At 48.3% G+C, this 27,023-nt stretch overlaps 1 protein-coding gene and 1 non-coding gene across 2 annotated transcripts in view; both read left to right on the top strand.

Moving 5' to 3' along the window:
• The window catches only part of QARS1 (glutaminyl-tRNA synthetase 1), a 70,561-nt gene extending 51,829 nt beyond the window's left edge, over window positions 1–18,732 (top strand). The window contains exons 21-24 of the mRNA XM_069966783.1: window positions 2,795–2,922; window positions 4,456–4,522; window positions 17,792–17,917; window positions 18,502–18,732. Of these exons, the coding sequence (XP_069822884.1) occupies window positions 2,795–2,922; window positions 4,456–4,522; window positions 17,792–17,917; window positions 18,502–18,552 (372 nt within the window). The 3' untranslated portion in view covers window positions 18,553–18,732. The remainder of the gene's footprint in view (window positions 1–2,794; window positions 2,923–4,455; window positions 4,523–17,791; window positions 17,918–18,501) is intronic.
• Window positions 522–655, top strand: LOC138790431 (small nucleolar RNA SNORA14). The gene has a single exon (XR_011363087.1). It is a non-coding gene; the product is annotated as a small nucleolar RNA SNORA14 (small nucleolar RNA).
• Window positions 18,733–27,023: the final 8,291 nt, after the last annotated feature.

Genomic DNA, 27,023 nt, shown 5'->3' with positions numbered 1-27,023 from the left:
TCTGGTACATCACCCAGCACGCTTCCTACCCTCCGTACCCTCCTTGATTACACCGTAATCTTACTTTTCTGAAGTCCCGCGCTGTATGGTAACTAGCTGTAAGTAGTCACGGTGGGCTGAACTAGTCACTGTCCAGGGCGTAGCTAGGCAGGGACCTGGGCAGTTTCGAGCACTGTAATCACGCCCAGAGGGGCGTGATTCAAAGACCTGCGCTCTGCTGACGTCACCCGGGGCTTGCGTTCCACTTCCCGGGGCCTGCGTTCCATGTCGGCTGCGCTGCGACGTCTTCAGCTCACCGCGCAAGGGCAGTACCCTGCCTAGCTACACCCAGGACCGTGACTAGTTCAGCCCACCGTGACTACTTAGAGCTAATTACCATACATCGAGGGACTTCGGAAAAGTAAGATTACGGTGTAATGAAGGAGGGTACAGGGGATGTTTGGGAAGCGTGCTGGGTGATGTACCAGCATGTTTCCTTATCATTAGGGGCATATTTGGCATGATTGGTTTTCTTTAAAGCTTTGCACCTCTGAAACCCCCAGGCGTTTGTATCGATAACAGTTGGGACAAGAAGAGATGCTATAGTAATGCAGTGAGATTTCCAAAGTGGAAAAACAGCCATCAGGTCTTCCACTATTTCACCTCTCACACAGATAGATGTTATGTATACCTGCCTGATATTGTGTATATTCCCCTCATTCTGCCAGAATAGTAGCCCTATTACACCAAGAGATTATTGTCCATTGCGGCCGATAATGGCTAGTGTTAAAAGGCAGCAATTAGCTGTCATAAACAATGTCGGCTGATCGTTGTCTTTTAACACGTTGAAAGCCTACAACGCCGATAGCAGCGGTATGCTGGACGTCTTTCTGTGTAATAGGAGTGGTGGCAGCAGACCACCGCTTTCCTCTGTGGGCTACCCGGATGATCTAAAGATCGCACAGGCAGCTTCCTGCAGCCCATCTCGCTTTTACACGCTTGCTGTTGGTGCCTATAACAGCGCTGGCAGTGAGCGGGGAATGAGGAGCAAGCAAGCACTGATTCGACAGGTCGGCACTCACTTGCTCCCCAAAAATTGGACCATGTAATAGGTCCTTAGCTCTGAGTTCTAGGATAACTGGCCTCGGCACATTAGCAGCAGATTGTAAGGTGTGGCCTCCATTGATCAGAATCATTTTATTTCAGCATATCCCACAGATGCTCATTTGGACTAATAACTATAGAAATGTGAGCAGCAGCACAGCAGGAAGGGGCTACACAAAGTACTGAACAGCTGCTGATGATTGTAATGATAGAAGGAAAGAGAGAGGGGATTACATTCAGGAAGCAGGATGGTGTACTAACACTGGTTATTACACCAGGATTAGCTGCCTAGAATTTTATGGGTGGTTGAGGGAAGCCTTTATTTACCTTTCTTTCACAGTGTTGATATTCTGGAGCAGGCAGACACATCGCAGGTATACAGATATTGCTTTCTACCTTGTACATGGCACTAGCTAAGCCCTGCCCCCATGTCTTGTGGATATTTTTTTTTTTTTGGTATCTGTCCTTGGTCTCAGCAGAGGCGGTGAACAGACGGTTATCATCTTAACAAAAGCCGGAAAAGTTTGTTGCTATGGAAAAGACAATTTTGCTGTCTGCCAGTTTTTATTTTTTTCTCCCATTCTGTCTTCTTTATCACACCATGACTGAGCAGTTCTTGCAGTGGGGCAGGAGTAGTTATCCTGCAGAAAAAGCCACAGACAGTAGGGAACACAGTTGCCATAAAGGGCTGTCTGTAGCAGTGTTCCAGTAGGTGGTGCATGTGAAAGGTGACGACATGCTGCCTCTGCCTTCTTCCTTTCCTCCAAAAGTGCATCTTGGATCCATCTACTGCTCCATGGTCCCGTTCTCGTGCTCCTATGCCCATTGTTGGCTTTTTTTGTTTTTCTCAAGCAGTGAACAGGGGTAAGCATGGGCACTCTGACTGACTGGTCTGTGACTGTGCAAACTAGCTGCGATATTCTGGGTTCTGACACCTATTACAGCTGGCAAATTGTTCCACAGAAATATACTTCTGTGGATCTGGGGCAGATAGTCTAGGCTTCCATTGTGCATCAGTAGATTTCCATTGCTAATGGCCTTGCCGCTGGCTCACATGTTGTCCTTCAGTGGACCAATTTTCTTGGAACTTTTCCACTGTATACTGGAAGCACTGCCTATCAATACAAACACCACATGTCACTACAGTAGCGTGAAGATTTAAACCGTTTCAAAGCTCCCAGCATTATAATAAATGATGCTTGGAGATCTCCCAGCATTATAATAAATGATGCTTGGAGATCGGAACTCCTTTTCCATAGCACATCTGTATTATGGACACACCGTGCACCACAGAATGCATGAATCAGTGCTTCTCAATTTCAGTCCTCAGGCCTCACCAACAGGTCATGTTTTGAGGATTTCCTTAGTATTTCACAGGTGATATAATTATACTCAGTGCACCAGGTATTAGCACAGGTGTTCTTTGTAGGGTATATCCTCAAAACATGGCCTGTTGGTGAGGCCCGAGGACTGGAATTGAGAAGCACTGCTCTAAATAGTATCTAGCTATAACAATTTGGCCCTTGCCAAATTTATCTAGACCTTTTATATTTGCCCATTGTCCTGCTTTTAACACATCAACTTTCACTTGCTGCCCGGTATATCCTACTATCCCATCCCTTGTTAGGTGCCAATTTCATAAGATAAACCTTGTTGTTTGCTTTATGCGGCTGTGGTTATAATGTCATGAATGGTTTTTCCTTTCCGTCAGGATGGAAGTGGCAAAGTGGTGGAGTTGGAAGTCACCTGCACAAAATCGGACGTGGCTGAAAAGCCCAAAGCCTTCATCCACTGGGTGTCCAAACCACTATTGTGTGAAATACGTCTCTATGACAGACTGTAAGTATCCGCAAACCTTTATAATTGTGTAGATAGAAAATAGCCAATAATGGTTTTAAAGTTTATTAGTTCTTTATTATGCATCGCTAAAACCCCCCAGCAGAGTGATGGTACATGCTGGGACAAGAAGAGATGCTAGATTATAGACCAGTGAGATCTCCAAAGTGGGGGGATACTGTGGCTCCTTGCTATTTCACCTCTCACACAGACTTATCTCAAGAGCAAACCAAAGGCGCAGATAAATGTAGGCTACAGGGCTACATTGCAACATTATTATACAATCCTGACAGTAGATGGCCCCTTTGGCCTACATGAGATGTCTAAGGAACATGGTTCTTTCCAGTTTGTGTACCAGTAGTAATATGACAGGCAGCCACAGCCCTTCTGCTGTAGAAATAGACAAGCAATTATTCCTGTGTACAGACATCTTAAAACCTTTAGGGACCTAATGTCTCACAGCTGAGACTTATTGACAATCCTCTGTGATTTAAATAGTATGGACGCCTGGCTGATAGATTGTAGCATTTAGGCTTCTGGCATACTTCGCTTCAGGCTATTGTCACACACAGCGTTTAATAGGCGATATTTTGACGCTAATTGTGCATTTGCTGTAAAATAGTGCTATTTTTGCTAATTTAATGCTATGTGTGAACCCAGCTGTAGAGAATTGTTTAGGCTCGATTCAGTTGTAGTAAATTCAAGGCTGCGAGCAGAGTTTAGTCTTGTAATCAGATCCTGTAAATCATGAGGAACTGAGAGACTGTATCCCGAGAGCTGTAAAATGTTTCATTAAAGATGTTGCCCTTTTAAAAAAAAACAAACGTATATTTCAATATTATGTATTAAAATAAATATTGAATCCATAGCAGTTGATTAAAATGTGTTTCAGTTTAAGAGATCTTACATTGAGGTTAGTGGTAGGGCTCCATGCGGATTTCTGCGAACACCTTCTGAAGCTTTCAGTGATGCACACAAGTTCTAGTGTTGGGTTTTTTTTTTTTTTAATAGAGAGCGTGGGTGTATATGTAGTACTGTTTGTTTTTTTTTGTTTTTTTGTTTTTTTTTTACTTTACATATACAGCCTTGTAGATGTGCATGAAGAAAGTATATAAAGCTCAAATAATAAAGGATATATTTGTGAGGACAGTAGAGAAGAAAATTAAGGGAAGTGAGAACTTTGCAAGGGACTACTTTCTATACTGGTCAGTGGAGGGAGATGGAGGAACAGAGCTGTGGTAACTAGGGAGATACTAAGGCCCTGACTGCAATACATTTCAGGGAAATACACTGGCGCTACAGAGAGGCAAAAAAATAGGCTAAAAAGTGTTAAATTGACACTAAAGAGCAACTGTTTTCATATGGATGGTGTTAGAATAGTGATGTGTATTTCTACTTTTGGGATAACCTCTCTAAATAATAGGAACAGTATTAATGTCTGTACTCCTGCCTCTATGCAGTTGCTTAGAGGAAACATGTTGCATCTGCTTATATAAAAAGCGTGAAAAAATGTGGACTAATCTTGTATCATTTCAGCTTCTTGCACAACAATCCTGAAGATCCTTCTGAAGTTCCTGGCGGATTTTTAAGTGATTTAAACCCTGTAAGTTTTTGGACAAGTGACAGACATATCTACTGTAATACACTAAAGCAAAACCCAAAGCCACTCATAGTTCTCCGATCCATACTGCTGTACAATTGGGAAATAAACAAAAGATGACAGGGACTAGGGAAGAAAAACAAAAAACTTATACTGACCACTCCTGTTGCTCCTGGCTTTGCACTACTGCCGCTCTGGAGACTTGTGTGACCACAAGGTCAGTGATGGGCAGCATTCCATGCCAAATGCACGGTGACAATACCAGGGCCCAACAACTTGGGACCTTTAAGAACTGGGAGCAAAAGGCTTTTGCCCTCTCAATTCCTTGGCAGTTTTAATTTTTTTTTTTAATCCAAAGATTCTTTTAACTCCTTAAGGACAGAGCCTGAAATGGCCTTAATGACAGAGACAAATTTTATGAATATGACCAGTGTCACTTTATTCATTAATAACTTCGAGATGCTTTTACCTATCCAGCTGATTCTGAGATTGTTTTCTAGTGACATATTGTACTTTACATTTCTGGTAAATTGGAGTCGATACTCATAACGAATCTTTATGAAAAACCCCCAAATAATGTGAAAAAATGCATTTTTCCAACTTTGAAACTTTTTTGCGTATACAGAAAGTGGTTATACCACATAAATTATATATTAAATAGCATTAGCAACATGTCTACTTTATGTTGGCGGCATTTATTAAACGATCTTTCATTTTTCTCGGGCGTCTTATTGGGGGACACAGACACCATGGGTATAGGCTGCTGTCACTAGGAGGCTGACACTAAGAAAAAATAAAGCAAGTCGGCCCCTCCCAGCAGGCTATACCCGCCCACTGGCACTGAGCTAATCCAGTTTAGCTTAGTGTCAGTAGGAGGCAGATGCAGGTCTGGTTGCTCCAGATCGTCTCTGCTTTTCTTTCCTGTTACTAACCCCTTTTTTCCCTTACAGGTTGGGCACGGTGAGTGATCTAGACTCACCCTGATCCCACTTCCTAAGTGACCAGGGAACAGACCCTAAATATAGAGGGACTGTCTACCCTAGGTCACCTACGGCCGGACCCAGCGCCCAGGACACAGACCTGCTCAGCTGTCTGTCTCCTCATTGCGGACCTTGCTCCGCCAGCCCCTGCACACTCAGCCTCCCAGAGTTGAGCGTTCAGCGTGGCACAGTGCCGGCAGAAGACCAGAAGACATCGGAGGGTGAGTTATCTGGTCTCGGATCGCCCTCCGCTCCGGGTTCCCGACTGCCCGGGCATTCTGCGCGTCCCCTCCGCTTCCCCTGTGTGCGCTCGTGCTGGGCCGCGGCCCCGGCGCGCGGCCTCCTCTCTCGGCCCCGGCGCCCGCCCGACTCTTTCGCCGGCTGTAGCGCGCAGGGCCTGTCTCCCCCGGCTGCTCCTCCTCTCTGGGCCTGGTGTCGGAGGATACCGGTGTCCCTCTGGTCCCGATCGGCAGCCTCCTAGGCTCTCCCGGCAGCGTGCGCTACACTCCGGTCCCGGCCGCCATTCCGATTTAGGCTCCCGCTTGAATTTCCCGCGCACGGGCCGGCGCGGTGACGTCACTGCGCTGAGGACGCCGCGCTAGTCCATTACCGCGCGTCTGCTCCAGGATACAGGCTTTCGGTCTCCACGCCGTCACTGTGTCCTGCTCTGCAGCCGTTCTGCTGGTCTTCCTGCCGAGTCCCTGCTCCTGCATCATCTTCTTCAGGACGCTTCTGATTCTCCCAGGTAAGCTCTCTGGGATTCTTTACTTTATTTTACTGTCTTCTTGCTGCCAGCTCACTGGGTATCTGTTCTTCCCCTGCAGGCTGTCAGCCTCCCCAGTCTCAGAGTACTCTGCTGGAATCTTTCTACCACGACACCTTTCTTTTTTACTTAAGCTGTCTGCCTAGGAGGATACACTTGTGTTTTTTCCTTTTATATTGCATTATGTCTGATTCAAGGTCTGACTCCTCTCGCCGTCAGCAGCCTCCTCCTTCTTCTGTTACTTACTATTTCTGTTCATCCTGTAACACTAAATCTTCTTCTGGCCATTCTCAGCCACTCTGCACTGCTTGCTCCATGCAGTCCAGTTCTTCTCAGTCCCTTGCACAGGATCCCCCTCCTTCCCAGGAGTCTGATGAGCCAGCTCCAGCTTGGGCGCGTTCCCTCTGTCGTTCTGTCTCCCAGATGGCTGAACTTTCCCAGTCGGTCGCAGCTGCCCTCGACCGTCTATCCACTTCCGCGGCAGCTCAGGCTCGCCCTCTCCCTTCCACCAGTCGCTCCGGTCGGAGTCATTCCCGTAAACGCCCTCGGGCGGCCTCTTCTCGTTCGTCTTCAGGCTCCCCTAGGTCGAGTTTGGCTCCTGCCCACATCTCCCCAGCTAGACGGTCTCATTCTCCTGGAGACCAGTCAGATTCTGAGGGGGCTTCCGCCTCTGACTCAGAGGATTCTCGCATGTCTGCCACGGTGGATAACCTTGTGGCCGCCATCCGTGATACCTTCCAGTTGAAGGATTCAGCGGACCCACCTCCATCTGGGGAGGTCTGTTTCAACAAGAGCGCCCTCCGTGTCCGTAGCTCCTTTCCCAGTCACAAGGAATTTGACGCTTTACTCACCAAGAGCTGGAAGTCCCCGGATAAAAAGTTTTCCAAGCCAAAACGCTTGGAAGCCTTGTATCCGTTTTCGCAGGACCTTGTGTCCATCTGGTCCTCCCCCCCTTCTGTGGATCCTCCAGTTTCTCGTTTGACTAAGGCCACTACGCTTCCTCTTGACAACGTGGCTTCCTTCAAGGATTCCACCGATAGACGGGTGGAAGCCTTGGCTAGGTCGGCTTTCGAGGCCTCCGGATCCTCCCTTTTGCCCATCTTTGCCTCCACGTGGGTTTCCAAGGCGATCTCGGTGTGGGCTAAACAACTGAGGGACGGTCTTCTTTCTGATGACCTGGCTGACCTTACTCAGCAGATACAAGATGCGGCCCAGTATATCTGTTTGGCTTCCTTAGACTCCGCAGCCAGCTCAGCCTTCGCATCAGCAAATATCATGGCCATACGCCGATCCCTATGGCTCCGTGAGTGGCGGGCTGACCCGGCCTCAAAGAGGTCTCTTACCAGCCTCCCTTTTGCAGGTTCCCGTCTTTTTGGGAAACGCTTGGACGAAATTATTTCTGACGCTACTGGAGGTAAGAGTACCAGTCTTCCCCAGCAGCGCCCGAAGCGTCAGGATACCAGGCGCAAGCCGGGTTCCTTTCGCTCCTTTCGGTCGCTCCCGCCAGCTCCCTCCGCTAAAAATGCGGGCACTCAAAACAAGAGGACCGGTTTCTCCAGGAACCGTCCTTCCTGGCAAACCCGGACGAACTCCTCCCGGCCCCCCTTCAAGTCAGGCGCTCCCAAGACCGCCTCCTCCTGAAGTTTTCCCCCCGTGCGACTCCCCGCAGGTGAGCGGCCGTCTCCTGTTTTTCCAGGAGGCCTGGCTCTCCCATGTCGAGGACGCCTGGGTGCGGGACGTGGTTTCTCGGGGCTACAAGATAGAGTTTTCCTCCATTCCTCGCGACCGCTTCTTTCCTTCTCGCCTGCCTCGGTCTCCCTCCCTGGCGGCCGGGTTCTCTCAGGCCCTTCAGTCTCTCCTCGACAAGAGAGTTATCGTTCACGTTCCTTCCCCCCAACGGTTCCGCGGTTTCTATTCGAACCTTTTTGTGGTTCCGAAAAAGGACGGCTCGGTGCGTCCAATCTTGGACCTCAAGCGACTAAACCGCCACGTCCGGCTATCTCATTTTCGGATGGAGTCTTTGCGTTCTGTCATTGCGTCCCTGGAGCCGGGAGAGTTCCTCTCCTCGGTGGACATCCAGGACGCGTATCTCCACATTCCAATTCCCCCCCCCCCCCCGACCAGCGTTTTCTTCGCTTCGCCATCGGATCGGACCACTTTCAGTTCGTGGCCCTACCTTTCGGCCTGGCCACGGCCCCTCGTGTTTGTACGAAGACCATGGCGGCCGTCATGGCTCTTTTACGGTCTCGAGGGATTTCTGTAACACCCTACTTGGACGATATTCTGGTCAAAGCCCCGTCCAGGGACCAGAATTTGGAAAGCCTCCGTATAACGTTGGACACACTCTCTCGTTTCGGGTGGCTCCTCAACCGACCCAAGTCCTCCTTGACCCCCTCCCAGTCCATCGTGTTTCTGGGGATGAGGTTGGACTCGCTTCAGGCTCGGGTCTTTCTCCCGGAGGACAAGCTGGCGTCCCTTCGGTCCGGGGTTCGAGCCCTTTGCAGTCATCGCCCGGTGTCCATTCGATTCTGCATGAGGGTTCTGGGGAGGATGGTGGCCGCAATAGAGGCAGTGCCTTTTGCGCAGTTCCACTCTCGTCCCCTTCAGCTCTTCCTTCTGGCGCAGTGGGACAGGTCTCTCCCTTCACTGGATTGCCGGGTCAGCCCCCCTGCTCACTTCGGCGGGATCTCCAATGGTGGCTCCAGTCTCCGAGCCTCTCCATCGGTCGCTCATTCCTCCCCATTCACTGGCAGACCATAACCACCGACGCCAGCCTGCAGGGCTGGGGAGGAGTGTGGCACACTCTCACCGCGCAGGGGACTTGGTCGCCGCAGGAGTCTCGGCTTCCTATAAACATACTCGAGCTACGGGCCATCAGGCTCTCTCTCCTGCACTGGCAGTCACAGCTCCGAGGTCTCCCCGTCCGCATACAGACAGACAATGCCACTGCGGTGGCGTACGTGAATCATCAGGGCGGCACCCGCAGCAGGGCCGCCATGACGGAAGTGGCGCTGATCCTCTCCTGGGCAGAGGTAAACGTGCTGGCCCTGTCAGCTGTCCACATCCCAGGGGTGGACAATTGGATGGCCGACTACCTGAGTCGCGCACGTGTGGATCCAGGGGAATGGACCCTGCACCCCGAGGTGTTCTCGCAGATATGTCTCAGATGGGGAACGCCCGACGTGGATCTGATGGCATCCCGGATCAACCGACGTCTGCCGAAGTTTGTCTGTCGGACGCGGGACCCTCAGGCTCTGGCGTCAGACGCTCTGGTGATTTCCTGGCGGCAGTTCCGCATGCCTTACATTTTCCCTCCCCTCCCGCTCCTTCCACGGGTCGTGAGGAAAATCAAGGCGGAAGGGGTTCCAATCATCCTGGTGGCCCCGGACTGGCCCCGTCGCGCCTGGTACGCGGATCTAGTGAACCTCGCCGTCGACGCCCCCTGGCGTCTGCCCGACCGTCCGGATCTTCTAAGTCAAGGCCCGATCTGCCACCCGCATTTCGCGTCGCTTCGTTTGACGGCGTGGCTGTTGAAACCTGGGTTCTAAAATCCCGGGGCTTCTCGGACGCGGTCGTCAGGACGATGATCAGGGCGCGAAAGTCGTCTTCTGCCAGGATTTACTATCGCTGTTGGAAGGCCTACCTCCGTCATTGTGAGGCCTGCGCGGCGCACCCGCTTTCCTTTTCGGTGGCCCGGCTCCTCGCTTTCCTCCAGGCAGGGCTGGAGTCCGGTTTATCCCTTAGTTCCCTTAAGGGTCAGGTTTCCGCGCTTTCTGTTTTTTTCCAGAGACCCTTGGCTTCGATCTCTCAGGTAAAGACCTTCCTTCAGGGTGTGGCACATCTTGCCCCCCCCTTATCGTCGTCCAGTTCCCTCCTGGGACCTGAACCTGGTTTTGGATGCTTTGCAGTCTTCTCCGTTTGAACCCCTCCGGGACGTGCCCCTGTCTATTCTCTCCTTCAAGGTGGTCTTCCTGGTGGCCGTCACGTCGGTTCGGCGGGTATCGGAGTTGGCCGCTCTTTCTTGCCGCCCTCCCTTCCTGGTCTTTCATCAGGACAAGGTGGTGCTGCGGCCTATGGCCTCATTCCAGCCCAAGGTCGTGTCGCCTTTTCACCTCAATGAGGATATTATCCTCCCCTCCTTCTGTCCCGCCCCCTCTCATCCGAGGGAGCGGGCGCTTCACCACTTGGACGTAGTTCGCGCCTTGCGCATCTACCTTGCGCGGACGCAGTCGTTTCGCACTTCTGACTCCCTTTTCATCATCCCTGAGGGTTCTCGCAAGGGATCGGCAGCGTCCAAGGCGACTCTTGCCCGCTGGATTCGTTCTGCCATCTCTCAAGCTTACAGTGGTAAGGGTAGGGCGCCTCCTTTCGGAGTCTCGGCTCACTCTACTCGGTCGGTTGGGGCTTCCTGGGCTATCCGGCACGGGGCTTCGGCCCTTCAGGTGTGTAAGGCCGCCACATGGAAGTCTCTGCATACCTTCTCGAGGTTTTACCGCGTGGACACCTTTGCATCGGCTGATGCGAGCTTGGGCCGCAAGGTCTTGCAGGCAGCAGTGGCTCCTTCTCCTTGAGTTCTTCTCTGCTCTTTCCCTCCCAAGGGACTGCTTTGGGACGTCCCATGGTGTCTGTGTCCCCCAATAAGACGCCCGAGAAAGGAGGAGTTTTTACGCACCGTAAACTCTCTTTCTCGTAGTCTTCATTGGGGGACACAGCACCCACCCTTGTTTGTCTGTGTTGTAGTTGCCGTTTGGCCAGTGTTTTCAGACCTTGAGTGTGGACTGTGTTTTTTCTTTTTCCTTCGGCTCCTCCTACTGCTTTTCACTACTGGATTAGCTCAGTGCCAGTGGGCGGGTATAGCCTGCTGGGAGGGGCCGACTTGCTTTATTTTTTCTTAGTGTCAGCCTCCTAGTGACAGCAGCCTATACCCATGGTGTCTGTGTCCCCCAATGAAGACTACGAGAAAGAGAGTTTACGGTGAGTAAAAACTCCTCCTTTTTTAGACAATAGGAAGCTTAAAACATTAGCAGCAAATTTCCAAATTTTCAGTAAAATTTCAAAATCAGATATTTTTAGGGACCTGTTCAGGTTTAAAGTGTATTTGAGGGGCCTGTATGTTAGAAAGCCCCACAAAGCACCCCATTTCAGAAACTGCACCCCCCACACTCTGCAAAAGCATATCCAGAAAGTGTTTTAACCCTTTAGGGGAGTCACAGAAATAAAAGCTAAGTGTGTAAGAAATTTGAAAATTTTAATTTTCTGTGCAGAGATTTTATTGTAATCCAATATTTTTCATAATTATAAACCTATTACCAGAGAAATGCACCCCAATAATTATTGCCCCGTTTCTGCAGTTTATAGAAATACCCCATATGTGGCCCTATTGCGCTATTTGACGCAACCACAAGCCTCAGATACAAAGGAGCGCCTAGTGAATTTCAACGCCTCCGTTATATTTGGTCATTTCTGACTGTACCACTTCAGGTTGGCAGAGGCTCTGGGGTGCCAAAACCTAAAAAACACCCCTAAAGGGACACCATTTAGAAAACTAGACCCCTCAAGGAATGTAACAAGGGGTGCGGTGAGCATTTGGACCCCACAGGTGCTTCACAGATTTTCCGAACAATATGGCATGAAAAAAGAAAAATTTATTTTTTACACTAAAACGTTGTTCTAGCCTTCAATTTTTCATTTTCTTAAAGGGATAAGAGGAAAAAAAGACACAATGTGTAGCGCAGTTTCTCCCGAGTACGGAAATACCCCACATGTGGCGATAAAGTGCCAAGGGGGCGCAGGACGAGCCTCCAAAGGGAAGGAGCGCCAATTGGCTTTTGGAAGCTGAATTTCACTGGAAAGGATTTCAAGGGCCATGTCGCATTTACAGAGCCCTCGTGCTGCCAAAACACTGGAAACCCCCCACAAGTGACCCCATTCTGGAAACTACACCCCTCAAGGAATCTAACAAGGGGTGCAGTGAGCATATGGACCCCACTGGTGACGGGCAAAAATGTGGAACAATGTGACGTAAAAGTAAAAAATTTCATTTTTTCACTTTCATGGCACAAATGTGCCCGTCATCAAGGGGTCCATATCCTCATTGCACCCCTTGTTAGATTCCTTGAGGGGTGCAGTTTCCAGAATGGAGTCACTTGTGGGGGGTTTCCAGTGTTTTGGCAGCACGAGGACTCTGTAAATGCGACATGGCGTTCATCATCCATTCTAGCCAAATCCAACCTCCAAAATCCAAATGGCACTCCTTCCCTTTGGAGGCTTGCCCTGCGCCCACATGGCGCTTTATGTCCACATGTGGGGTATTTACGGACTCGGGGGAAATTGCTCTACACATATTGTGTGTTTTTTTCTCTTTTAACCCCTTGGGAAAATGATAAATTCAAGGCTAAACCAACATTATAGTGTAAAAAATGTAATATTTCATTTTCACGCCACATTGTTCCACATTTGTGCCCGTCACCAGTGGGGTCCATATGCTCACTACACCCCTTGTTACATTCCTTGAGGGGTGTAGTTTCCATAATGGGGTCACTTGTGGGGGGTTTCAACTGTCTTGGCAACACAGGGGCCTTTTGAATGCAACATTGCCCCTCGAAATCCATTCCATCCAAATCCAGCCTTCAAAAACCAAATGGCGCTCCTTCCCTTCGGAGGCTTAACCTGCACCCGCATGGCGCTTTATGTCCACATGTGGGGTATTTCCGTACTCAGGGGAAATTGCTCTACACATTTATTGTTTTTTTTTATCTTTTAGCCCCTTGTGAAAATGAAAAAATCATGACAAGATTAATGATTTAGAGTAAAAATTTTACAAAAATTACACTAAATGTTGGTCTAGCCTTGATTTTTTCCATTTCCACAAGGGGTTAAAAAAGAAAATGAACACAACGTGTAGGGTAGTTTCCCCTGAGTACGAAAATACCCCATATGTGGGCATAATGTGCCATATGGGCACAGGGCAAGCCACCAAAGGGACAGAGCGCCATTTAGAGGCTGGAATGGAGGATGGAGGCCATGTCGCAATTACAAAGCTCCTGTGCTGCCAGGTCAGTAGAAACCCCGACAAGTGACCCCATTCTGGAAACTACACCCCATAAGGAATCTAACAAGGGGTGCAGTGAGGATATGGACCCCACTGGTGACAGTCACTTACGTAGAACATGTGCCGAGAAAATAAAAAATACCATTTTTTTCATTTTCACGTCCCAAATGTGGCCGTCACCAGGGGGCCATATCCCCGCTGCCCCCCTTGTTAGATTCCTTATGGGGTGTAGTTTCCAGAATGGGGTCACTTGTGGGGGGTTTCTACTGTCCTGGCCGCACAGAGGCTTTGTAATTGCATCATGGCATCCTCTAATGGGAATGGCAGCCATACCTACTTAGCTGGGGAAAAGGGACAATTCTAATTTATTTGGGGTATTAGGCCAATTATAAGTTTATAAGGTTGGAAATGACAGGTGTCCATCAAATTCAACCTGTGTTGATCCAGAGGAAGGCAAAAAACCCTCGTGAGGCAGACGACAGTAGCCTCATCACGGGAAAAATTCCTTCCCGACTCCATAATGCCGATCAGAATAATCCCTGGATCAACGTGACCCCTGAAATAGGAATAAGGGACAGAATTTAGATAATGTAGAACTTCAGTGACGTGTGGTACGCCTTGGAGCGATCCAGTATGCAGAGGCCGGGGGGATCAGGACAGGTGGCACACTGGAAAATGGTGTCCTTCCTGATCCCCCTGTTACACCACACTCTGCACTTCTTCTGGGGTCTCCCGTTCTCCAGTGTGGGGGACGTCACCTGGAGAATGTTGCCCTGGTGCGATACGGGGTCCTTCATATCCAGAAGCGCTGGGTCCGCTCCATGGCTGCTAAATATTAGGGCTCTATTACTGCTTCTGATATGTTCGGATCGTGCCGCAAGCCACAGTAGCTCGGGCAGCGAGGGACCGGAAGAGGGGGTGCTGGTATAAAAGTTATCCCCGTACAGGTGGTGGTGACCTTTATCCAGCAGTGGGAAGATCAGTTCCCAGACGATCTTCCCACTTGTTCCGAGGATGGGGGGGGGGGGGCGGCATCTGGGGCTGGATTCGGGTGTCCCTTCATACATACACTCTTAAGGGTACGTGCACACTGTGGAATCGCGACAGATAACCCTTCGTGCATTCCGCAGTTGGCACCCGCCGGATGACTGATGCGGGCGCGCGTCTCCGTCCGTCATAGACTCCATTCTATGCACGGGCGGATTCCGCTCTCCGTCCAACGTATTCATTCTTTGGATGGACGACGGAATCCGCCCGTGCATAGAATGGAGTCTATGACACGGGTAGAGACATGCGCCCGCATCAGTCCGACGGCGGGTGCCAGCTGCGGAATGCACAAAGGGTTATCCTTTGCCATTCCGCAGTGTGCACGTACCCTAAATCTGTAAGAGTACCCTGAGGTACTCTCACAGAGTTTGGAGAATTTCACACCATACCGTGATCTCTTATTGGGACGGTACTGGCGGAAAAGACGTGTCTGGGGGGCAGCGTACGCTACGCTACCCCCAGACACGTCACTGGATGATGAGGATGATGAGGATGAATGGAGGAAAGAAGGATCCCCCCATTCATCCTCACTGGCTGTTTCGGTGTCGGAGGCAATAATAACATATCCCTCTGACGCCGAAAACACCCTGGGGGCCATCTTTATACGGGGATTGGTATATGGGGTATGTAGTGGTGTAGTCTCAAACTTTATTCAATGTAGTGTGGTGTAATGTAGTGTTTTTTACGTGTTTTTTTTACAGTAAGTATAAAAAAAAAACCTACGCCAACAAAGGAGTTGCTGATAAATGCCGCACTTATGTGCGGCACTTATCAGCAGACCGTGGCAGTAGGATATAGAAAAAAAACACCCTACGCCAAAAAGGAGGAGTTGCTGATTAGCAGCGTACTTTCGTGCGATGCTGATCAACACTCAGCGGCGATAGGGTGCGGAAAATAGAAAGAAAAAAAATTTGGAAAAAAAAAAAAAACTTTTTCTACATTCTGAACATCCCTGTAGCTGCTGATAAGTGTATTACACATATCAGCCGCTAGAGGGCAGCAGAGCGCAAAATCCGGAAAATGACGAGGCTGGAGCCGAAAATAGCCGAAAGAAGACGACGGGGACCGCCGGAAAGACCCGAGGACCGAACGGAATGACGGAGGACGCCGCGAACCCGGAAGACGCCGATCAGGACCCCGGGACAGGTGAGTAATGTACAAATACCTGCTCTGGACCCCTCCGCTACCTAGCTGAGGGGTCCAGGGCAGGTATTTATTATTTTGTGGGACTCTGATCGCCGTGCCACCGGCCCGATCGCCGTGAACGGCCGGCCGTTCACGGCGATCGGGCCGGTGGCACGGTGACCACCATTACTTTTTACAGTAATGGCGGTCGGTGCCGTCCTCGGACAGCACCGACCGCCATTTTTTTCCGGTTCCGATCGCCGCTATTGGCTGATCTGAATTGATCAGCCTATAGCGGCGATCGTAAGCACGGGGGGTGTTAACCACCCCCCGTGCCAAGAAGCTATGATGGCCTGCTATGATTTATAGCAGGCCATCTTCCCCGATCGCTGTGTGCGAACACGCAGTGATCGGGGAAACATCGGGCGTAAATTTACGCCCTGATGCGCCAAATACCAGGGCGCGAGGGCGTAAGTTTACGCCCGATGTCGTTAAGGGGTTAAGGGCCAGTGGCAAAAGCCTTTGAAGATAGTGTTAACACAGGCACAAAAGCTGCACCCATATAATTACCCACAGAAGACCCCTGCCTACCATAACAATGGCAGAGAGCTTTCAGATCCTTGCTGTTTAACACTTGGATGACCCAGTCAGTAGTGGATTATCTAAGTCATGAAAGCAAAGGGAGTTTGTCCTCTTATAAATGGTCCCTGCCAGTAAACCTCATAAAAAAATGGGAAAAACAGTGGGGCAGATTAATCAAAAGATTTGTTCATCGTAACCAATCGGAGCACAGCTTTCATTTTACCTGAGCAATTTTAATTGTAATTGCTATATATTACAGGGTACAGTGCACAGGGTATATGTACCCCAAAGCTATGCTATTTAATTATAGAATTTGACTGCAGTGTACGCCACAGCTGCCACAATGTGAACACAATGATCGAGGTGGTCCCATGGATGCTCAGTTGGGTTCATATTTAGGGGGTGGGGGCCAGGATAGTACTTTGAAATTGTTTGGAGGAGCATGACCAAGACTTCTGACATTTCTAGACATGTGACATAGCATTGTCGCACTTGGACGTCTTGCTGGAAGACCCCGTCCGCCCCAAGGAAGACAATTAGCATATATGTGTGTGTACATGGTCTGTAAGGTTGGATTTAAACCCAAACCACTTGAGTGCCTTCCACATGGATGAGTGGCCCAAAGAATTCTGCAGACCATAACGCTGCCATTACCAGCTTGTGTTTTTCTGGCAGAGTTTTTGGAGATGCTTCTCCTGACACACTAGTGTCCATCAGTGATGAAGCACAAAAGATGACTCCCTGGAAAAGGCAACCCTTTGCCAGTCAGTGGAGGCCTGATTCCGATACAGCTGTGAAAATAGTTTTGTTTTTTTTTTTTTCTTTCAATACAACTTCATTAGCAGAGGTGCAGTGACCATTCTACGGCTTGGGAGACCCATATGCAGTAGAGTCTGGTAGCCTCATGGGTCATTTGGCTGTGGGCTTCTCCATTTGCAGCGTGCCGTTCTGCCCTTGCACACCTTTGAAGTTTCCATGTCACTTATTTGCTATGGTGTGATTTGTCCACTTATGGTACACTTTCATACAGCAGCATTTGAATACTTCACAAACTCTGATAAATGGCCCCTTTTAAGACAGCCTTTCGCACACCTTATATACCCACATGATAATGTGACTGTGCATGTGTAAAGTATATGTATATAAAATTTATGTGGGTGAAAAATCTAATGTTATGGCTGTCAGAATACTGACAAAGGTTTAGTAGGCCCTTGAATTCCAACAATATGACAATGTTGCCCTCAGGCCAAGAGATGTTAAAGTGTCCCTTTTGGTTATAACTGTCAAAATCGACATCAGCCGTAGATGTGATATAAAGCAAGTTTGCCATTTATATTCATTATTTTTGGGGTTTTTTTAGTTCTCATGGTGTAAAACAAAAACAGTCTCCTAAAGGCAGCTTTTTAGCTTTGTGCTGGTTGAAAAAAAAAGAATAAACATCCCAGCAGTACATAGTTTTACAGCTAATGTGTAGGCACATGCATCCATCAATCCTATAATTGCCTTCTCTCGGAGTGTGCAGATGACCTGGACTTGTAGTTTACACTCTTTGGGGGAGATTTATCAAACAAAGGCTCTGCACAAAAGCCTAGAACTGTTTGCAATTGAAAAAGAAAAAACATGCTCTTATTTAGTGATGCCCAATAGTAGAGTCTCATTGCAGTTCTCTGATCCGTGTCTCCATTCTTTTATTGTAGCAATAACCTCCAACCTCTTATTTACAGAACTCCCTGACTGTGATCTCCGATGCCATGGTGGATCAGTCTGTAAAGAACTGCAAGGCCCTAGATAAATTCCAATTTGAAAGATCTGGGTATTTCTCTGTGGATCCAGACACCACTCCAGACAAGGTCAGTCTACCTCTTATCTCATAAGTTTTCCAGGCATTACTAAACACCCCCAGCATATTTATTGTATATTTTGGGACAAGAAGTAATGCTAAATTATAAACCAGTGAGATTTCCAATGTGGAAGATATTGTGTCTCTCTGCTATTTCACCTCTCACACACTATGCAAACTATCAGTTGAAAAAAGGGTCCTCCTTTGTATGTGAAGAAATCTATGATGAGTAGTCATCACTGGTGTGTAACAGGCTTAGGCCAGAGGCTGCAGTATTGAGAATGTCCAGTGTCCTGTGCTGATCTGTGATCATAAAGACTTTGTGGTCGCTGAGATTATTGCCCCTATGTATACTCACTGTTACTTTTGAGAAAATCAGCATTGCAGCCTTAGGCGTTTTGTCTATAATTTCAATTAATCAGACTACAACTTAAATGTCAACACTTTTTCTTTTTTTTTTTTCTTTTGCCCCCTGGGCCCAATTATTCTCAGAGTATTTGCAGTAGCTGATAAGTAGACAAGGAGATGCATAAAGTACTGTTCTAAGTCCTGTTGGATCCATATTTACCTGTTGACTTTCATCTTCTCTTTTAGATTGTATTTAATAGAACAGTCACACTGAAGGAAGATCCTGGGAAGGTGTAAAGCATCTCTGTATGTAACCAGTCTTGCCACTAGAGGAAACAAGATGATCAAGAAGGCTTTGCACAACAACCCAGAACAACCGCTTGCCTTAACTTGGATGGGGAGGGGGCTTTATCCAAAGACCAGATGGCTTTTATAACTGTTTGCAATTGAAAAAGAAATAAACATGCTCTTATTTAATTCAGTCTCAATCTATATGCTTCTGGATGGTCAATGGGTTGCTATTCCACTTTATGCCTGTAGGGGGAGGCATACAGCCATGACAGAAGACAGATATCTTGTCTGCATTTACACTTACATAAGGTAGAGAGTTTCATACACTTATTCCATTACATCTTGTAACTTCCATGACTGAAAGCACCAATACACTGAATACATTTAGCAGTGACCTTGTGGACGTGTGTTTTATGAAGTATATGAAGAAGTGTTAATTCAGGAGCCATGGGGAACGTTTAGTTTTTCTTGCAGTGACCATATCCAGCCACTTGTAAGGCATATCTTCATATCAGACTATAAGAAAAGGTGTGGATCATGAAAATTATTGGACCATTGGAATTGTTCTGTCTCCCCATGAACTCACTAACAAATTGCTGTCGGCACCGGAATAACTGACTCCATGTCAGACTACTTATTGTTATAAAGGAATCTTACTCCTCTTGGGCTACTTTTTACACCGCTTTAAAAATGTATATTTACCATTATGCCATGGCAAAGATACTGGTGTATACAGAAGTGGTGTTTTGGCCACTGGGCAATATAGGTCATGTTATGGCTTATGTTTACTTGCCGTGCTTTTCCATAAAGCAGACACTGCCATTCTATAGACAGCCAGTAAAACATATACTGTGCAGACTGTACAAGATATTTTTTAGCATTGTAACCCATGTATGATTACATGGCATATGCCAGAGGAATCTATCTAGATATAATGGAATCCCCCAATGAGACCAAGTGTGAAAAAACCCTATCCCTGCAACACTCAGAACTGGAGTCTAGTCCTGTACTGACACAGAACCGCAGGTAATGATAAAAGAGAAGAGGGGGGGTTCAGCACTTATATATCACATATAAATTCCTGTAAATTGTGCATACAAGCTTTGTCTTTGGCTTCCTAACACGTTCAGCCTCAGAGCTGTACCCAATGGATGATGATGCTAGCGTGGTCATCATGAAACAATGCTACTGTTCATTTGTTACTGCATAAGTCATGCAACTTGTTTGTGTGTTCTTATCGTTATGTCTATATTTATGCTATTTTTTTTCTTTCTTTTGTTAAAATTGCAAAACTTAATAAACATAGATTTACCAAAAAAAGACAGCCAATAAAAGACCGTGTGGGAATATAGCCATATGAAGCTGGCCTAATCACCTAAGCCTTGAACATTAGGATATAAGATTCCACTCACTCCATTCTTCAGTGTCATATTGCCATGACTGATCCATCCATGTCTCTGGCAGCTCTTCTGTACAATGTGAGGACTTCAGCAAACATCTAGTATCTTGCCGTCTTGAAGTAGTGTGTTAAATGGGGAGGAGTATGCTGGGGTACAGTCCAGTCATCACCGGCCGCCTTTTTACATTCCAATGAATGTCAGATTGGTTGTGGTCTGACAGTGCACCATCTGTGATACACATCATACGCATGATGAAGGAGCTATCCTCTGAAATGTCAGCGGGAGCTGTGGCGGGTCTGCACGTCCTGAGAATGTGAATTGCACATCGGCTGTTAGCGTGTGCACCAAAAATATTTATTCTGAATGCAGAGGAATAACAATTAGCAGAAGAGGTAAAGCAGACCCCTACAGGGTAGAAAAGGCAGGACCTGTCTGTAGATATTCTGTTATCTCTCTTGTTAACACCCCACCTATGGGGACAGGGCGTACCATTTGGTACATTATGTGGCTGTACCATTTGGTACATTATATTTTACAAGGAAAGGATAGACTTAAAAAGAAAAACTCTGAGGTTCCCTATAGGAGCAGTTATACAAAAACTGGTCATACACAGACTTTATTATTTGACTCCATCATTCACACAATTGTGACAAGGGTCTAGTGCTCTTTTCCCCATTGATTAAAACAAATGGCATACCTTAGGGTTATGCCACCATAGTTAAACCTTGGGACTACCCTCCTAATATCACAAGATCATGCAACAATCTGGGGACGTCCTCCAGGAGAGAGATGCCAAGTTCTTTGTTGTCAGGATATCAGCATTGCTCCTATAAGTGCACAAAGTTTTCAGGCTTTTGTCTCACCCCTTAGGATATTGAACAATACCCCAAACCCAGTGCCCTTGACCTTATATCGCTGCCCAGTAATGTGCCCTCTTTCCAAACTAGGTTAATGCAATTGGTGGTTCAGTGATGGCAGCAGCAACCATAGCTGATTCTCACACTGCCAGGCCTGGATGGCATCAATGAGCCACCAATGAATGCCAGCAGAAAAGTAATATCCTGCAGGATGTCTCCTGCACATTCTGATAGAGAGCCTGCATGATGGTGCCAGTGACATATAGCAGTCTCCTGCACATTCTGAGAGACAGCCTGCATGATGATGCCAGTGACTTATAGCAGTATCCTGCACATTCTGGGAGAAAGCCTGCATGATGATGCCAGTGACCTACAGCAGTATCCTGCACATTCTGATAGAGAGCCTGCATGATGATGACAGTGACATATAGCAGTCTCCTGCACATTCTGGGAGACAGCCTGCATGATGATGCCAGTGACTTATAGCAGTCTCCTGCACATTCTGGGAGACAGCCTGCATGATGGTGCCAGTGACTTATAGCAGTATCCTGCACATTCTGGGAGACAGCCTGCATGATGATGCCAGTGACATATAGCAGTCTCCTGCACATTCTGGGAGACAGCCTGCATGATGGTGCCAGTGACATATAGCAGTATCCTGCACATTCTGGGAGACAGCCTGCATGATGGTGCCAGTGACTTATAGCAGTCCCCTGCACATTCTGTGAGAAAGCCTGCATGATGATGCCAGTGACTTATAGCAGTATCCTGCACATTCTGATAGAGAGCCTGCATGATGGTGCCAGTGACTTATAGCAGTATCCTGCACATTCTGATAGAGAGCCTGCATGATGGTGCCAGTGACATACAGCAGTCTCCTGCACATTCTGTGAGACAGCCTGCATGATGATGCCAGTGACTTATAGCAGTATCCTGCACATTCTGGGAGACAGCCTGCATGATGGTGCCAGTGACATATAGCAGTATCCTGCACATTCTGGGAGACAGCCTGCATGATGGTGCCAGTGACATATAGCAGTCTCCTGCACATTCTGGGAGACAGCCTGCATGATGGTGCCAGTGACATATAGCAGTATCCTGCACATTCTGGGAGACAGCCTGCATGATGGTGCCAGTGACATATAGCAGTATCCTGCACATTCTGGGAGACAGCCTGCATGATGATGCCAGTGACTTATAGCAGTATCCTGCACATTCTGGGAGACAGCCTGCATGATGATGCCAGTGACTTCTAGCAGTATCCTGCACATTCTGGGAGACAGCCTGCATGATGGTGCCAGTGACATATAGCAGTCTCCTGCACATTCTGGGAGACAGCCTGCATGATGGTGCCAGTGACATATAGCAGTATCCTGCACATTCTGGGAGACAGCCTGCATGATGGTGCCAGTGACATATAGCAGTATCCTGCACATTCTGGGAGAAAGCCTGCATGATGGTGCCAGAGACATATAGCAGTCTCCTGCACATTCTGGGAGACAGCCTGCATGATGGTGCCAGTGACATATAGCAGTCTCCTGCACATTCTGGGAGACAGCCTGCATGATGGTGCCAGTGACATATAGCAGTATCCTGCACATTCTGGGAGACAGCCTGCATGATGGTGCCAGTGACTTCTAGCAGTATCCTGCACATTCGGGGAGACAGCCTGCATGATGATGCCAGTGACATATAGCAGTATCCTGCACATACGGGGAGACAGCCTGCATGATGGTGCCAGTGACATACAGCAGTCTCCTGCACATTCGGGGAGACAGCCTGCATGATGGTGCCAGTGACCTATAGCAGTCTCCTGCACATTCTGGGAGACAGCCTGCATGATGGTGCCAGTGACATATAGCAGTATCCTGCACATTCTGGGAGAAAGCCTGCATGATGATGCCAGTGACTTATAGCAGTCTCCTGCACATTCTGGGAGAAAGCCTGCATGATGGTGCCAGTGACATACAGCAGTCTCCTGCACATTCTGAGAGAAAGCCTGCATGATGATGCCAGTGACTTATAGCAGTATCCTGCACATTCGGGGAGACAGCCTGCATGTTGGTGCCAGTTACATATCTTATAGCAGTACACATGTATTTTAGTGTGAATATCTATAGATATATATGGGATAGTTTCACTTGACTTTAGGAGTGTATATACAGACCTTTAAACTGTGCAAGGTGTAAAAGTGGAGAATTTCTCCAATAGACAGATAAAACTTTTTATAGTAATCCTATAACCTAGACTAACAGAATGTGAGACTGACCTCGGGGCCCTCAGCTGGGATCCATCCAGAGAAGCACTACATTCAGCATGAGCCATATGTTATATATCCAGTGTACATGGCAGCCCCCTCCGTCCCTGCACAGTGACCACCTCTCTAATTCCTGACACTGTAGCTTTAAAGTTCGGCACATTTCCCTTGTATACAAACACAGTAACTAATCTCTGGCTCCCAGCTAGTCAAGTCTTTTTGTTAAGGTGGAGCGGATGGGATGCTGCACCTGCTACATGTACTGTGCCGTGTCAGGGGACAGATCACTCCTTATGGTGAGCGCACCTTAAGGAACACGGCAGTCTGCGTGCCCATCTATTAGTTAAGGTGGAAAGTCAGCTTCTCCTAGTGCACGGTGCTGTGGGAACACTTGTGCCACCTTAAGCCGAAGTGTTGCTGTGTAGAGTGGGAGGTTATAGAGTAGCACATGGATATGTTAAAGCTATCCTGTCCCTACAGGGAGCCCTGGTCCTGGCACACGGGCACGAGCAGAGCAGCTTCTGCCCGGCACACAAGGGTTAAGTGGGATGCACTGAATCCGGATTATCATAGCAGGACACTTCCTAGAACTACAACTCCCAGTGTGCCCTGCCTGGCAGACAGATGACTGTAATACACCAGATGCTGCCCAACTAATATTCCCAGCATGCCCTGACATTGGGGGACAAATAGTGGAGGCACACATGATGTAGCAGGGGTCACTGCAGATGTTACAGAACTACAACTCCTTACAGGCAGTCAGGGCATGCTGGGAGTTGTAGTTTTGCAACAGCTGAACACTGACAGATGGAAGATCAACTACTTCAAGGGTAGTTCTCCACCCACTGCTGTGTACAGATAACTCATCCTGCCTTAGTAATACTAACTGGTACAGCCCCAGCTCCCCATCTAATGTGATGGGGCCTTCTAAATAAGGGAACAGAAGTGACCTGTGAGAAGAAACAAGACAGCCACCAACTTCTCTATATAGCAGAGACTTTTACATCAATGCAAAGAAAGGACTAAGATGAGAGCAAAGTCAGTCACTCCTGGCTCCCCTGGCCATTGGGGTCTATGAGGGAGCTCCCATAGCTGTGTGTTTTCATCCCCCATAGAATAACACCAGCAGGTCTACAAGGCCACAGCCCACTAGCCTGGGTATTACTGCTGTGCAGCTGCCAATAGCAGGGAGGTGATGCATCACTATGATAGGCTCCTGCCCTTACCCTATACTCACACACACAGCCACAATCTGAGCGGAGCCAACACAGAGAATAGGGTTATAATAGAGTCAGGGCCCTGTTACACACCCAGATTTATCTGACAGATTCTTGAAGCCAAAGTCAGGAATGGATTTGAAAAGAGGAGAAATCTCAGTCTTTCCTTTATGACCTGTTCCCTAGTCTGTTCCTGGCTTTGGCTTCAATGATCTGTTAGATAAAATTGTGTGTGTAATAAGGCCCTTACACTTTTTCTGTATTTTGGACCTATTCATAGTTTTTGTAAAAATAAGGTTCCCTTCCCCTATAGGCAGTTCTGACAGTAGTGTGCTACAGAGGGGGAGAGCACAGCTAAGAAGGTATTTTCATATAAAAAGCTGTGGGACCCATCTGCCACCCACTTTATAGAAAGCCTGTGAGTCCTGCCCCTCCACCTATATAGAAAGCCTGTGCGTCCTGCCCCTCCACCACCTATATAGAAAGCCTGTGATTCCTGCCCCTCCACCACCTATATAGAAAGCCTGTGAGTCCTGCCCCTCCACCTATATAGAAAGCCTGTGATTCCTGCCCCTCCACCACCTATATAGAAAGCCTGTGAGTCCTGCCCCTCCACCTATATAGAAAGCCTGTGATTCCTGCCCCTCCACCACCTATATAGAAAGCCTGTGAATCCTGCCCCTCCACCTATATAGAAAGCCTGTGAGTCCTGCCCCTCCACCACCTATATAGAAAGCCTGTGCGTCCTGCCCCTCCACCTATATAGAAAGCCTGTGATTCCTGCCCCTCCACCTATATAGAAAGCCTGAGTCCTGCCCCTCCACCACCTATATAGAAAGCCTGAGTCCTGCCCCTCCACCTATATAGAAAGCCTGTGAGTCCTGCCCCTCCACCAATATAGAAAGCCTGTGAGTCCTGCCCCTCCACCTATATAGAAAGCCTGTGAGTCCTGCCCCTCCACCAATATAGAAAGCCTGTGAGTCCTGCCCCTCCACCTATATAAAAAGCCTGTGATTCCTGCCCCTCCACCTATATAGAAAGCCTGTGCGTCCTGTCCCTCCACCAATATAGAAAGCCTGAGTCCTACCCCTCCACCTATATAGAAAGCCTGTGATTCCTGCCCCTCCACCTATATAGAAAGCCTGTGATTCCTGCCCCTCCACCTATATAGAAAGCCTGTGAGTCCTGCCCCTCCACCTATATAGAAAGCCTGAGTCCTGCCCCTCCACCACCTATATAGAAAGCCTGAGTCCTGCCCCTCCACCTATATAGAAAGCCTGTGAGTCCTGCCCCTCCACCAATATAGAAAGCCTGTGAGTCCTGCCCCTCCACCTATATAGAAAGCCTGTGATTCCTGCCCCTCCACCTATATAGAAAGCCTGTGCGTCCTGTCCCTCCACCAATATAGAAAGCCTGAGTCCTACCCTGCCACCCACCTATATAGAAAGCCTGTGATTCCTGCCCCTCCACCTATATAGAAAGCCTGTGATTCCTGTCCCTCCACCACCTATATAGAAAGCCTGTGATTCCTGCCCCTCCACCACCTATATAGAAAGCCTGTGAGTCCTGCCCCTCCACCTATATAGAAAGCCTGTGAGTCCTGCCCCTCCACCAATATAGAAAGCCTGAGTCCTACCCTGCCACCCACCTATAAAGAAAGCCTGAGTCCTACCCTGCCACCCACCTATAAAGAAAGCCTGAGTCCTACCCTGCCACCCACCTATAAAGAAAGCCTGTGAGTCCTGCCCCTCCACCACCTATATAGAAAGCCTGTGAGTCCTGCCCCTCCACCTATATAGAAAGCCTGTGAGTCCTGCCCCTCCACCAATATAGAAAGCCTGAGTCCTGCCCCTCCACCCTCCTATATAGAAAGCATGAGTCCTGCCCCTCACCCACTTATATAGAAAGCCTGTGAGCCCTGCCCCTCCACCAATATAGAAAGCCTGAGTCCTGCCCCTCCACCCACCTATAAAGAAAGCCTGTGAGTCCTGCCCCTCCACCCACCTGTAAAGAAAGCCTGTGAGTCCTGCCCCTCCACCTATATAGAAAGCCTGTGAGTCCTGCTCCTCCACCTATACAGAAAGCCTGTGAGTCCTGCCCTGCCACCCACTCATATAGAAAGCAGGGGAACCTGGACTCACAGCCGTCTCTACCAATGGTAGGGGAAGCAGGACTCTTTAGGATATGTTCATGCAGACAAAAAAAAAACCTCAATGATAAAATGGCCCCAAAACGCATTCTTTCTACCCTTCTGTATGAGCGGGGTATGGGGTGGAGCATTTCATCAGCTATCAGTAAATGATGGAAGTTGTAGTTTTATAGCAGCTGGGTAGCCATGGCTTGGTGGGCACTGCCATACACAGAGAGCCAATGAACAGCTTCTGCTGTCACTATACGTCAGAAACCAATGAATAGGTTTACACCCTCTGGGTATGTTCACACAGGACTGACAGATTTGTTGAGGATTTACTAGAGATGATATTATTGCAATTGAAGGTTAGTGAGTAAATCTGCAGCTTTTCGGTCCCATCTGAACATGTCCTCATACTAGAATTACATGTAGTGCGTCTTTATGTGTTGTAGCCGCGAGTGATGACCCCTGAGCATCTGTGGGGTCACAGTCAGGAGCCAGAACCGCTCGTTTTAGGGATGACTTCAGCTCTCAGTTTCATGGCTGCGCGTCCCCTTTAAGTGGACTCAGGGGCCGCCCCCAAACATCGCGGGATTAGCCGCGGCCGCTCTCGCG

This window comes from Dendropsophus ebraccatus, chromosome 4, assembly GCF_027789765.1.
Source record: "Dendropsophus ebraccatus isolate aDenEbr1 chromosome 4, aDenEbr1.pat, whole genome shotgun sequence".
Classification (NCBI taxonomy): Eukaryota; Metazoa; Chordata; class Amphibia; order Anura; family Hylidae; genus Dendropsophus; species Dendropsophus ebraccatus.
Note: the sequence above shows the minus strand (reverse complement) of the source record. Positions and strands in the feature narration are given on the sequence as shown.